The sequence below is a fragment of the Tamandua tetradactyla genome, chromosome 6 (assembly GCF_023851605.1).
Source record: "Tamandua tetradactyla isolate mTamTet1 chromosome 6, mTamTet1.pri, whole genome shotgun sequence".
NCBI classification, from domain to species: Eukaryota; Metazoa; Chordata; class Mammalia; order Pilosa; family Myrmecophagidae; genus Tamandua; species Tamandua tetradactyla.
In genome coordinates this window covers 110,946,403-110,961,384 of record NC_135332.1, presented here as the reverse complement: position 1 = coordinate 110,961,384, position 14,982 = coordinate 110,946,403, and the positions used below count along the sequence as shown (strand labels likewise).

The 14,982-nt window shown below is 34.2% G+C and overlaps 1 protein-coding gene across 3 annotated transcripts in view; it reads left to right on the top strand.

Annotated features, from left to right (window-relative positions):
• ARFGEF1 (ARF guanine nucleotide exchange factor 1) overlaps positions 1-14,982 on the top strand; it is a 227,310-nt gene that overhangs the window by 188,680 nt on the left and 23,648 nt on the right. For all 3 annotated transcript variants that reach the window (XM_077166936.1, XM_077166935.1, XM_077166934.1), the window contains 9 exons: positions 792-920; positions 1,886-2,044; positions 2,280-2,430; positions 6,996-7,086; positions 12,305-12,345; positions 12,440-12,609; positions 12,964-13,115; positions 13,234-13,406; positions 14,322-14,482. In XM_077166936.1, coding sequence (XP_077023051.1) covers positions 792-920; positions 1,886-2,044; positions 2,280-2,430; positions 6,996-7,086; positions 12,305-12,345; positions 12,440-12,609; positions 12,964-13,115; positions 13,234-13,406; positions 14,322-14,482 — 1,227 coding nt within the window. The remainder of the gene's footprint in view (positions 1-791; positions 921-1,885; positions 2,045-2,279; positions 2,431-6,995; positions 7,087-12,304; positions 12,346-12,439; positions 12,610-12,963; positions 13,116-13,233; positions 13,407-14,321; positions 14,483-14,982) is intronic.

Genomic DNA, 14,982 nt, shown 5'->3' with positions numbered 1-14,982 from the left:
TAAACTGACCATATAAGTTAAATTAGGTAGTCTGCTACCGAAACTATAAATTTTGCACAAATAAACATCTATTTGATTAGTCTCACATAGAAGTTGAAGTTTTAACATAGAGTTAGTATCATCCTATACCTTTTAGTCTCATTTATTAATGATAAAAAATTTTATTAAGTATCTGTTGACTTCCATAATCTGTAATGAAGAAATATTTTATTGAAGTATATATTTTGAAAATATTGCCCTACTAAGAACCAGAGATGTCACTGATGCCTCAATGTAAAAAATTTGATTATAAAAATAAATAAATTAGGTTAAAGAAAAGTACGTTAATTGTTGCAAGTAGAAAAATAATTTAAAAGATTTTATTTTAAATAAAGCCAGTGAAATACTGCAAGGGACAAAACTTAACAGAGAGAGAAGAGTTTTGAAGTCAGGGGTAAAACAAATATTTATGAGTGATGACCATCCCATTTTTTATTGATATGAATGATTTGTAGATGTTGCACTTAACATATGCCTTAAGTCATTTGATGAATTTATAATCTTATTCTCTCACCTATCGAAGCCCAGGCAGTATTATATCGTTCCCCTTTGTCTAGAAAAGTGCTTTCCAAATAAGTTTGCCAAGAATCTTATTTCCTTTTTTCAGACTTCCTCATATTTCTTGCTTTCTGAAGATTTTGAGAATTATTAATGTAATATTATCATAATATGTAGTTATCATATTGGTTTTTATGGTTTTAACCCATATCACTTGGGTTTTATGATATATTTTAAATCTTAAATTTTTCCAGTTGGCCTGGACCCCTTTTCTGGCTGCATTTAGTGTGGGTCTGCAAGATTGTGATGATACTGAAGTGGCCTCTCTCTGTCTGGAAGGTATAAGATGTGCAATCAGAATTGCATGCATTTTCAGCATTCAGGTAACAATGAATTTTGCCTTTGTGGCCATCTGAAAATTTAAATTTTCTATATCATTACTGTAACTTAAATTATGGTGCTTTTTATAGTCTGACTTATTAAAATTTTATTCCAAATTTATGGTGAAATTGAAAGGAATCTTAACATTTAGCTTCTGACAAGCCATTATGGAAATAGTAGTTCTGTTTATCTGTCTAAAATTCATCATCATTTGGGTTGCAGTTTTTTTCTCTAAAATCATAGCTCTATAAAAAGTTTCCAGAGCTTTGAATTCCTATATGAGAGTTTTAATTTGTAGTTAAGCGTGTTGAGTGTTCAGTCATATTACGAATACTTTTTATATCACTTTTTGTAGCACTTTATCACTTTACCTAAGCCCAAGAATAAGGTATTAAAAGTATTCAGTAAATAACTTTGATGAAAGTGATTGGTTCCTTCTACTAATTTACATGCTTTGTCTGATAATAAATTTTGATGTATTCAGTAAATAACTTTGATGAAAGTGATTGGTTCCTTCTGCTAATTTACATGCTTTGTCTGATAATAAATTTTGACCCAAGTTTTTCAAAACATATTTTGCATTTTTTAATTATGAATGGTGCACTTTAAAACCACAGCTCAGGTGTAGAGAAAAAAATTGCAGATTTACAAATCAGGTTTCTGTAGGTCCACACAGAACTTAATAAAGTGCCCAGTAAATGTGTTCTTACTGCATGAATTCATTTCTTATTCAATAAAATCTGTCTGTGATATGACACTTCCATTACCTTTGGATCTTAGAAATTCATGCCTTTTCTGCTATGTTCCTCTTCTCAGAATTAACCTACAGTTATGTGGGGTATTGTATATAATTCATGAAATGTCAATTAAAACTTAATAAAAAAGTAAACAGAGTACATCAGTAGCGAATTAGAGATCACTCTGCTTTATTTACAGCCATATAAGCATACCTTTCTCTTTTTTATAGCTGGAAAGAGATGCATATGTCCAGGCACTAGCAAGATTTACCTTACTTACTGTGAGTTCTGGCATTACTGAAATGAAACAGAAGAACATTGACACAATAAAAACACTTATCACAGTGGCTCATACAGATGGAAATTATTTAGGAAATTCGTGGCATGAGGTATAGTCGCTTTATTTTCAGCTTTGCAGTTTAGTGTATAAAATGAACTAAAGCTAAGTATTCTATCACTGAGGTACTTAAGTGTTTGGGAATAAATGAATTTGGTACATTTAGGTTTCAGTGCACTTAGTGTTTTATGACTTATAATTTGGCCTACTTTAAAATCTTTACTGCATACATTTAAATATTTTCTAGGGCATTCTTCACACAGTTTTCTTCCTTTTTTGTAATTAAGATTCTTAAGTGCATCAGTCAGTTGGAGCTGGCACAGCTTATAGGAACTGGAGTGAAACCCCGATATATTTCTGGAACAGTGCGAGGCAGAGAAGGATCTCTTACTGGAACAAAAGATCAGGCTGCTGATGAATTCGTGGGTCTGGGACTAGGTGAGAAATTTAAAAATTCTTTATATGAAGTATAAAAAATTGTTTTTAACTTGCTCATTATAAGTAACTTTATTGTAGCAATGAAATATAGAGGGATATTATAAAGTGCCTTAGGCCTAATTGAGGAGAAAAAGCAAGATGATTAATTAGGTAGGGAGCTAAGTATTTCTTGGTCTGGTTTATACAACATTAAAAGACCCTGGTTTTCTCACTCTCATAGTTCAGTGTTGGAGAAGGGTAATATAAATGCATGAAGGCTGGTATAGAGAGTTTGAACAACTGGCAGACACTTTACACCAACATATTTAAAGGCATTCTGGCTTAACCAAACATATCCACCAGCATGGAACTGCTCCCTCTGGTTCCTGTTGTGTGCTCAGTAAAACTGAGCATTACAGGTTTAACCCAGTAGAACAATGGGAAATATTAGCAAAAATGGATAGAGAAGAATCAAAGACAAAACATTTTTGGTTATAAAGGCAAGACGACCTACCAGGGGAGAAACAAAGTTTTAGTACTTGAGTAATGTGCTTCTGGATTTGAATCCTTCTCTATTTCTTCAATTCCTTCAACTCTCTAAGCTTAGATTTCTTCTTTTGCACATTAAGGGTAATATGTACTCATAGTTATTATGATTAAATAAGAATATATATGGTTAGACTTAGCACAGTGGCTGGTGTATTAGAGATTTCTGGATTATTATCTGTCATCCTTCCCTTACCTCCAACCAAGTAATCTAGAGACATGACTTAAAGAGAGCAGGAAGGAATATACCTGAGATCCAGGAATATTTACCTTTTAAGGCTTTGTACTATAACTTTGCATTTCTGGACATTTTCTATCTTTTTATCTTTTAGTGATTTCTCTGTTGTTGCTAGCAGTAAAATTCTTAGGAAGTCCAAAAGAATCTCAAGCCTGAAAAAGGATCCATAGGGAAGGAAGTAAAGACCAAGACCATGTTGTGGCTTCAAGTTGGACTGGGGAAAATTAGTTCCCGGTGGTAATCCAACTGTAGCAGCCAGCAGTGCGGTCTGTACCTCAGCTCTACCATAACTGCTGTGGTACTGCAAGGTCTGGGAGTTCTACCAGTGCAGGTGTAGACCTAATAACTTGGTGATCCAGCAGCAAGATTTAGAACTGCCTGAGCACCTGCATGGTGACTTGCATAACCTGGAAGTCTAACTCGGAACATTAGAGCTATAATTACTCCAGGAGATAGCAGGAGATACAGCTGAAAAATATTTACAGGCAAGTGAAATGAATGTGCACTAAGTGATTCAATAGTTTTGAAAAGGCCTAGAGAGTATGGAAAGGCCAAAGTAATGAAAAGGTGCAAATTGCTGGGGCTCAATTTTATCAAATAGAACTATAGAATTAGAATATACTAAAAGTATAGCATCAGTGGACTAATTTATCTTCTAAAAGTGTTAGTCAAACAAGAGAAATAGTGATATTTGCTGATTATATTTACTCGTATATTTGAAAATAAATTGAAATTAATTTGATCACTGCTCTCTTATGCTACTTAATTGATGACCTGCCTTCTTCCTTCAGGAGGAGGGAATTTACATAAAGGTACACACATTTAGGGTCTGGAAATAACAAACAGTACAGGCTTTCAAGGCACTTCAGGGACTCCAGCTCTCTTTCATGCTTTAGTTAGGAAGGCTTTCTGTTACGTTACCTTCTTCTCTCCATTCGCTTCTGATTCATCAGATCATTTCATCATTTTCAAGTCCACATCCTAAAGGGAGCCAGTCTATTTGACTTGGTCCCTGTTGAACAGAGACCTCCTTTCAGACCATCTTGTTGGTCACCAGCCAGCTCATATGGCAGATGTCCACCTCTGATCTTCCAGTGCCCACCTACTCAGACTTCATCTGCTTTCTCAAGTAGGGTGATACAGAGTTTAAGCTAGAAGAGGATGTGTTACAGGTAATCAAGCCAGTTAATGTTTGTGTGTGTGTCTCTGTCTATCTACAGATATAGATATAATACAAAACATCCATGTACCATAGAAAAATGAAAATTTTTACTAAATTTTAACAATGTAGTAAGAATACATTGTAGGGAAGTGCAAGGATAGCTCAGTGGCAGAATTCTCACCTGCCATATGGGAGACCCGGGTTTGATTCCTGGAACCTGCACTTGCCAAAACAAAACAACAATACATTGCATATGAGCATTAGATTTGAAGTGTGTGCACATTGTCCTTTTAAGGTATATATTCAAGTTAAAAAAATTGAATGGCTTGGCTATAAAAAAATGTTTGGAAAATATTAACAACACATACATCTTTGCTTACTGCGTAATATTAGTTAGCCTAAGTATTTGTTCTTGAGTAATTTATTAAAACTTTAACTGTTATGTTATACTGTCATACAAATCTTTGAAAGATTTTACATATTTTCTTCTGATTCTTCCATTTTATATATTTTTTGATTCTTTTAAATGTTTATTATGATTATAGATTGATATTTAAATATAAAATGTATAGAAAGCTGTGTAAAAAAGGCATTTAGTTGATATACAGAGAAAGGTTTGTGATGATTGCCATTTTTTTCATTGATTTTTCTTCATAATAGAAGTAGTTTCTGGATACTTTGCCCCACTACCCCAACTCTTTGTCACTTATTTCAGCCTTTCATCCTTGCTTACTTGTATTGTAACAGTAGACTCTTAATCTGTTGCCCTGACTCCAGTGTATCTTCCTAGTTCAATATGTTCTCCAGACACTGCCAGAATTATTTTTCTGAAATTCACGTGAGTCTTCTAAAAGCTCTGTTGGTTCCCTGTTTTCCAAAGGGGTACATTTAACATGACATTCTGGCTCTTTACATTATATTTCTAGTTTGTCTTTCCAGCTTCATCTATTGTTCTCTCCCTTCTTCCCTGTCTCCCACATTCTCCATTATTGGTTACACCAGACTATATTAAAACATACTATGCATTTGCATGCTTCCAGTACTCTGTATGTGCTGCTCCCTCTCCCTGAACTTCTTTTCTTTTTGCCTGTCTTCCTCATGGTCAGCCTTCTAAGTCCAACTTGAAAAAGTATTTCATCCTTTATGAAGCTTTACCATGAGCCAACACCCCATTCTCCCTTCTCCTATCAAAATTAGTTTGTTTAGCTAACTTGTATTATATGTACTTAGTTCATTTCAACTATGAAATAATCATTATATTGTATTATATTTAGTTGTAAACATGTCCATCTCCCCTGGTAAATTTTTCACTTGATGAGTACAGGATCACATCTTTTCACATGGTTCTGTTCCTCGAAGAGAATTAGAGTTCATCTGGTTTGAATGGCACCTTCTGGCCTGTTGGCATTCAAAAGGGCGTTTATTGACTGTCTAGTCAGTTAGTCAACAAATACTTGTAGAGCACCTGCTTGGACTCACTATTGAGTAAGGTAGGGAAGGACAAAAAGTGCATATGATGAAATCCTAAATTTTAGATGACTTTTATCTAATTGAGAAGGCAACATAAACATACCTAAAATAATTTATGTGACACTGTATGGGGAAAAATTCTGATTTTGAGTAGATTTTGGGTAGATACTAAAAATCTTGGTTCCAGGAAAAGTGAGGTCAATGGAGAGGAATTCTTCACAGAGAATTCACATTGGCTCTGGGAAGATGAGCTTTAGATGGTTGAAGGATGGCATGAACAGACACACATACTGGCTAGACTGTTGAAAGTGCCTTAAATGCTAGGCTGAAATATAAAAAAAAATAAAGTATACCTTGTAAGTATACATTACAATAAGCAAATTGAAGGTAATGAATTAGGAACATTATTCAGGCAGGAGAATGAAGGAGAGATTGAAGAGGGAGAAAGTTAGCAGCCAAGAAATCAGTTGGGAAACTGTTTCAATGATGCAAGCATGAAATTAGGGGAGCCTAAACTAAGTAAGAATGGAAATGAGCAGATGATAGGAAAAATAAAGCAAAAGGAAAATCTCTAAGGTTTGGTAACATTGAATTTTGAGGGTGGTGAAGGGGAAGGAAATCAAAGATCCTTCCAAGGTTAAGAGTTTGAAAACTACAGAATTTGTTATTCCATGGTCCAAAATATGGGAAAAATATTTGGGTGGAAAATTTATTCTTTTGAGGGTATTAGAACATAGAAATAGAAATTTCTAATAAGCATACTCAAACAGGGCACTGGAAAGTAAAGGACAGGGCTGTAGAAGAGATACATGGAATTGAGAATCATCCTCAGGAGTTACAGTTGGAACTGAAATTAATGATGTGTCTCTGAAACATAAGTGTTCATTATGCCTAATGTCTTTAATTTTGTGATCTAAATTCTCAATGTCCCTAATTGATGTGATCCTTGCAAACAGAGTTTGTATCTTTATCACCACGTCTTATTTGCTACTTAGTGTTACTCACTAGGCACATTTGGCCTAGGTAAATGCCACTGTGCCAAAAGAATTGTTCACCAAAAGCTTCTTTTTTTAATTAGGTAAATAAGTGATTTAAGTGTTATAGAACTGTAAGTGCATCCTTCAGCTGAATTATTATCAAACTGAATTGAATCTCTTTTATATGTGGTAGTTGGAGGAAATGTGGATTGGAAGCAGATAGCAAGTATTCAGGAATCCATTGGAGAAACCAGTTCTCAAAGTGTTGTTGTTGCTGTAGATAGGTAAGGTATTCATTTTATCCCCTTTTTTGGATTAATACTATTTCGATTCTGTAGCATTTAGATATGTTTTGCTCAATAGTAAAAAGAAATATTTGCAAAATAATTTTCCTAAAGTAATATTAGGCTATATTCTGATATGCTGTAATTTAGATACAGTACCTATAATTTTGCTTTTTAGATCATAGAATGCAGTAAAAGGATAGTATAAAAATGTAAGTTATAAATCAGTTTTGGTGGGTGTTTTGGTTTGCTAAAGCTACTGAAAGGCATACGGAGGCCATGTAAATGACCAAAATGAATGGATCAACAGGCCGTGTTTTCTTCCCAAAGACCAGCTACCAGCGATCCTCAGTTCCTCTGTCACATAGCCAGGCCACATAACGACATCTGTTGGTCTCTGCCTTCTTTCCTGGGTTTTGTTGCTTCCAGCTTCTGGCTTCAGTGGTTTCCTCTCTGAACTTCTGTGTGTCCTCTCCCAGCTTCTCTGGCTCTCTTAGAGTCTCTGAGGCTTTGTGTATGTGTGTGTTTGTGCGTGTCTTTTCTGTCTTTTATCCTCTTATAAAGGATTAATCCTTTTGTTAAAAGGAATTAAGATCCTCCTCATCAAAAGATCCTCTGTATAATACATCCATACCCACAGCAATGGATTAGGTTTAAGAAGGTGGTTTTCTCATTGCATACAGCTTTAGGCTACTGTAGTGGGCATTAGGGATATAGTTACCTTGATGAAAACAATATTTTATTTCCTTTATAGAAACATGTTCCCCTTATTATCCCTATTTGAAAACACTTTGTAATTTGTCTTTCTGGGTCCATGATAGAGGACTGCATTATGGGCTAAATGCAAGGATTTTGATGGCAGTTCTCATTATAAGCATCTGTGGAAAGGATTTTGGAATTTATATATTATGTACATTACCATGTTTCCCTAATTTTTAGTTTGTTTTCTAAAAGAAAGCTCATGCTATATTTTATTTTACTATGAAACATTTATTTCAGATCTATAAATGCCCAGCATGTCATCTAGATTCTTTTGAAGATGAGCTTTTATCCCCCAGATAAGTGCCCAAATAACTGAAACTTAACATTTTGCAATACTGATATTTACTATCCCCTTTTTTTTAAAGCCATTTGTGATGGCAACTTCCAAAAAATATATCATGCATAATCTTTTCTTGATGGACTGAAGATTCATTGTGATCCATTATTTCATTTTGCTTTGAACAAAACTTTTTTGCTCAAAGTACAGACAGAATTAGAGTTTTCAGTGGCTATAACCTTGGAATACTCCCTGAAACTTTTTTTTTTGAGTATTCTTAGTGTCCACTTGTCCTTTCCCTCCCTTTTATTTATTTATTTTTTTAAAAAATGGGGAGCACCTACCTTTTCCTTGTAAAGGATGAAGAAAGTTTGCATAATATCTTATACCTACCATGTGACACGGCTTGCCATGTGCCAGGTACTTTTCAAAGTGCTTTGCACTTATCCCTTCTTTTAATCCTTTCAGGAGCCTCAGGTACTGGGTACGATTGTCCTTAACTGACAGACAAGAAAACTGAGTCAGAACGGGGTTATATGACTTTCTTATGCACATAAGCAGGCTAGCCTTGCCTTGGTTATTTCAATAACCATTCCATATTTTCATTCATAGAGAGTTTTGAGGGTTGCTGCCAGGATCTGCCATCAGACAGTGACTCCAAGTGTGCACTTGTAGCCTCTTGTCCCTTCTGCCTGTGGGTACAGTTCCAAAGCAGTGTAATAGCTGCACTTTGGCTACCAGGGTAGCTTTCTTGCAGTTGATTTTCTCACTTTCCAGAAAATCATCTTCACTGTCATTATGGGAATCTATTCAGGCAAGATTTGATATTTTACTTATTATTTCTGTTTCCATATTATACTTTATTGTGCCAATCCAGTTCTGATATATCTTCTCATCCACTAGTTGTTACAGAGGGGCATGCCACTCATTGGAATAAACTGTATGCTTCTCCATTTTAAGAATTTATGCTCTGTCGGAAAAGTCTTAGCACAAATTAGTACTGCACTGTCTGAAGCTTCACCATCATCAGATACTTCTACAAACATAAATCCAATGTCCAGTTTTTTTACAAAGCCCCAATATTTGAATTCTGGCTTATTGTAGAAACATTGGCAGTTACATCTTTGATTTATTATAAGATCATACTATTCTTCTGTGATGCATTTCACTTGCTCATTAAATTTCTTCTAAATTTCCTTTTGCATTTCTCAGTTTATTTTCAAATATTATAGTCTGACTCTCTAGTCCATGCGTTAATTCTGCAGGATCACACTGGTAATCAAGACATTGGTGAGAATATTATCACATATCCTGGAGTGTTCTATGATTTTCCAGCAAAATAAGTCATTTTCCTGTCCTTGGTCCTATTGTTCTGAATTATCTTTTGTTACAGGTAAAAGAACTAAATAAAAAGTAATAATACAAATAATTTTATTTTTAATTCTTTGTCTTTTCTTTGTTATTTAACAGAAATAAATGTGATTTCTTTAAAAACTTTAAGATGATAAAGTTTTCTAATTATATCCTCTTATATTATGACTCTTGTACCATAACAGTTTAAGAGAATAATGGGCACTTTAATCTGAGAATATCTGATTCTCTAGCAGTTGCTGGAGTAGAATTTGCTAGGCATTGCTGAACTAGACCAGTTTCATAAGTGTTACTAAACTGTGCAGGGGATAGACTGTGTCCAGGGATGATTTAACTAAACATGCTAAAGCAGTTCATTAGCAAAAAAGTATGTTTTGTCTTTTTATTATTATTATTTAAGCACTCTAGATATATCAGTACATAAGCCTATCTCACATTTTGGAGCATTCTGTCACCCATCAGAAAATATATAACCTTATCCAGGAGCATCTGCTCATTGGAAGATATCATTGATATCTTTTAGTTAGCATAGGTCTAAGAACAAGGGTTATCTCTGATATTTTCATTGTGAAAAATCTTTTACAGGTATAGTAGTTTAGGCAGCTTGCATACAGTTTAAAAGTTTATATGATCCGGGCGGGCCGCGGTGGCTCAGCGGGCAAAGTGCTTGCCTGCTATGCCGGAGGACCTCGGTTCGATTCCCGGCCCCAGCCCATGTAACAAAAAACGGAAAAACAAAATACAATAAAACAAGAAAATGTTTAAAGATGTTTCCCTTTCTTCCTTCCTTCCTTCCTTCTATCCTTCCTTCCTTCTCTCTGTCTTTCCTTTAAAAAAAAAAAAAAAAAAAAAGTTTATATGATCCAGAATCTGCATGAGTTTTGCCAACATTTTTTTGTGTGTACACATCCATCATAATGTGGATGGAGCAGTAACCTATCCATTATTTTCTCCTGCTTGTGCTTTTTTTCCAGAGCATTTCTTTTCATATTAGCACACATACAGGAAATGTAGAATCCATTTCATAGACTGATTTTGTGAAAAACACAGCTTTGTTCTCCTGTCGTAGTATATTAAGGCTTAACTTTAGTGGACAATTACAAGAAATAGTGACCCCTCAGAGGCTACCAAAGTGAGTAGGAATTTGAATGCCCTTACCCAGGATTCATGCTCTCCCATCTCACCCCTGAGTCTGCTGAGCCTGTCTGATTGCCGTGATGGTTCTCTGTCCTTGTTGCTGTTGTTCTCCATTACTTCACCATGTTCAGAGAGTTCATTCCCTCCGTCCCCTCTGGTTGATGATAATCTACATCTCTGCTTCTGTTCTTTACCTACCGCCCCCCATACTCTACCGTTTGGTCCTCTCAAATTAAGAAATAGCCTTTCTTTCTCAAATTAAAAAATAGCCATGAAAATACGTTTAATTTGATAAGTCCTATTTATCAAATCCTGTAAGAAATAACCATGAAAATGACATTAGTTTAGCAATTTTCATTTTTTGTTTTTGTGAGAGTTTTTTAGGCTTTGTAGTTTTTAACTTCTGAGTTCAGTCTAACAACTGGATGAAGGGACATTATTACTCTTAATTTTTTTTACCAGATTATGTTGTCAGCCAGATTTTTGACTTATCATTAGTAAATCTTAAAACACTCCTTTAGCAAAAGTTCAGTTTCTGAATTATGTTGTCAATTTTTAAACTGTTTTTACTTGTCCTGTTTTTGTTACTCAGTGCTAGTACACATAGAAAGATATTGATGCGTGCTGAGATTAAAAAATCATGCTGTACTAAGAAATGTGTAGATAGTGGTAGTAGGAAAAAAACTAGAATATATTTCAAATGTTTATATATGTTTTGCCCAGATAAGTGTGAGACAGTGTGGCACAGTTGTTAAGTGGTAGGCTCATGAGTCAGACTGTCTTTGTTTGAATCTTGACTCTGGCAGTTACGTCTTCTTTGATTTTGAGGAAGTTGTTAAATACCTTTGTGCTCAGTTTCTCTGTACCTCTGTTTTTCAGTTTATAAAATTGAGGTTATGATGATACACTTCCCAGTGTATTTGTGAATTTTAAATGAATGGGTATATATAGTGTTTAGAATGGGTATACATAGTGTTTAGAATAGTAGCTATTACTATTGTTATGATTGCTGTTATTTCTCAAGTTTAAAATTTGCCCTATTCCTGTCTTTAAGGTTTCCTTTTTATCATGCAAATCCTATTGAAACACAGAAAAAGAGTTCACTGTAGAAAGCTGGGCAGAGCTGGTGGGCAGAGAAGTGGTTTGGCTACTTCTTGATTTAATTCTATGAGATTATTTGCAATGTTATATTAAATCACTTGTAAGTTATTGTAAATGAATTTTCTAATCAAACTTATGTTCTTTGTAAAAATAAAGTAGAATTTTAAGGATGTGCTTAATGCTAGTAGATATTATGGAAAAAATTCTGAATCTTCTGTTTTGTAATGTGCCATTCATTAATTTTATCAAATTAATATTTTTCTTATTCTTAAGATCTCATGAGATACTCATCCAGTGTTCGTAAATCTACAAATAAAATTGCAGTAATACAATCTTACTCCAATTATATTATTGATTGCAAAGTGCTATGTATGGGATGGTCATGGGAGAATATCCAAACTACTGTTGCTACTATTATATGACACAAAATACTCATTTGATGACATAGATTTTTGTTTCCTTAAAACACATAAAAATAGCTAGTGCCCTAGGCCACTTACTTTTGAATTCATATAATGAAAGTAAAGATTATAAATTTTTGTATTGTTTCCCCCTTCTTGCCCCTCCTAGAATATTTACGGGGTCTACAAGGCTAGATGGAAATGCTATTGGTAAGTATGCATGTTTGTTATACTTACAGATTGGCTTTTTGGCTAAAAACTTTAGAAGTTAAGCTAACAAAATTTAAATCTATTTATATTTTAGTGGATTTTGTTCGTTGGCTCTGTGCTGTGTCTATGGATGAATTACTTTCCACAACACACCCAAGAATGTTTAGTCTGCAAAAAATAGTAGAAATATCATATTACAACATGGGAAGAATAAGATTGCAGTGGTCTCGAATTTGGGAAGTTATTGGAGATCATTTTAATAAGGTATATTAATAATTTATATTTGTTTACATTTGTAGTATTTTCCCTTGTTTAAAATTTCCGTATGTAATCTGAGGATTTTTTTCATCCAAGTAATTAGCTATTACTTTTTTATAATTAAATTTAGAAAGTCCTTTGAATCACATTTTTCTTTTTAAAAATGATGGCTCTGAGTTTTGAGGATTCAGTTAAAATTCCTGTTTCTCTTGCTGAGAAGTATTCTTCGCATGCCTGATATCTTTATAGAGAATCCATCTTTGCTGTTTCTAGTTACATACTTTTTGTTAAATAATAATAATAATGAGTTGTAGATTTTCACAGCTGACATTAGTGTTCTTTATATCTTTGCCATTGCAGGTTGGCTGTAATCCCAATGAAGATGTAGCTATTTTTGCAGTAGACTCCTTGAGGCAGTTATCAATGAAGTTTTTAGAGAAAGGGGAGCTCGCTAATTTCAGATTCCAGAAGGATTTCTTAAGACCTTTTGAACATATAATGAAACGAAACAGGTATTATATTTGTTGAATTGCTTAAAATCAGAAAATACCATATTGTTTTCTGTAACAGGGGAACAAATTGATGAGTCTTATCTGTATGTATATCCAAGCAATTATCTTAATTTTTTAGGTCTCCAACAATTCGAGACATGGTTGTTCGGTGTATAGCACAGATGGTTAATTCTCAGGCTGCTAACATTCGGTCTGGATGGAAGAACATTTTCTCTGTGTTTCATCTAGCTGCTTCTGATCAAGATGAAAGCATAGTGGAACTAGCATTCCAAACAACAGGGCACATTGTCAGTGAGTATTGTTTTAGGTATTTTCATGTAAAAAAAAAAAGCAACTTTCTTATGTTCATAAAGATATTTGAGTATGATAATATCATGGGCCCGTTATGGGCTTTACATTATTAAGTTTTGCCTTCAGAACCAGAATGAATAATAATAATGTTATTGTTATTATTATTATAGTTAACATTTATTGAGTGATTATTGTAGCCAAGCACTGTTCTAAGCACTTTACATATATTTTCTTAAATCCTATGAGGTAAGTTTCTTATTTTACTGATTAAGAAACTCAGGTAAACAGAGGTTAAGTAATTTGCCAGTGTCATCCAACTAGTGAGAGAGAGATCTGTAATTCAAAATCAGGGAGTCTTAAGGAAAAGCCTTGACTTTTAACCACTACACTGCACAGTCTTCTTTGACTTTAAGTGGGGATGAAATACTAAGGATAATAAATAAAACTTGTGTGGAAATTGATGATGATGATCATCATCATCACCAAGAATAATGTTACCATAGCTATCATATATCAAGAACTTGTTTGGGTCAAGCATTGTGCTAAGCATTTTATCTATGGTATTTTATTTAATGTTCACGACTGTCCTTGGATGTTTTTATCCCTATTTTATAGGCCAAGAAAATGAAATACAGAGGTAAATAACTTCATATGTTCATCCATCAAGGGTTTATTCAGTGCCTCCTATGTGGCAGTCCCTGTATCAGGTGCTAGGTTTATAGTGTAAGCAAAAAGACATGCTTCCCTTTCCTCACAGTTCAGGGCAGAGATAGACTTGAACCCTGGATCTGTTGGATGTCAAAGCCCTTAACCATCTTTTAAGAATTATGTATTACATCTAGAGGTGGATATATTTTTGGTACAATTAAGAATAATTGAGAAATTGTAATTATTTTGTGTATTTCTCTCTTTTAGCCCTTGTATTTGAAAAACACTTTCCAGCGACCATTGATTCTTTTCAAGATGCAGTGAAGTGTTTATCTGAATTCGCATGCAATGCAGCTTTCCCAGACACAAGTATGGAAGCAATTCGCCTTATTCGCCATTGTGCAAAATATGTGTCTGATAGACCTCAGGTATAGCATCATTTAGTAAATAAAAATTTTTCAGAAGCTTTTATTTTTTAGTGAACCCAAAAAGAATCTAAGCTTGATTTTGAGTTATAATTGTTAATAATAATATCTAATACTTACTAAAGTTGTTGAGTATTTTTCTGTATTTCACATCTTTTAACTTGTTCAGTCTTCATAAAGTCTCTGGGATAGATAATGTTACAGTCTCATACAGATGAGGAAACTGAGGCACAGAGAGGTTAAAAAATGCCTATAGTTACAAAGCTAATAAAGGGGAACCAGGTTTTTTTAACCCAAGCCTGTTTGCTGCTGTTCCTCTGTTCTGCTTTCTAATCTGTTAGTATTCTGCAGTGCCAAAGTTGACAGGCTATATGGATGGGTGCTGGCTTAATCTTTTAAGTAAAAGACTGAATTGACAGTCAGGCTGCCAAGTTTATCTTGCATATCTGAGTCCGTCTTTGTAGCTATTCTGGGGAGAAGTGATGCATCATATATTTGGTAAT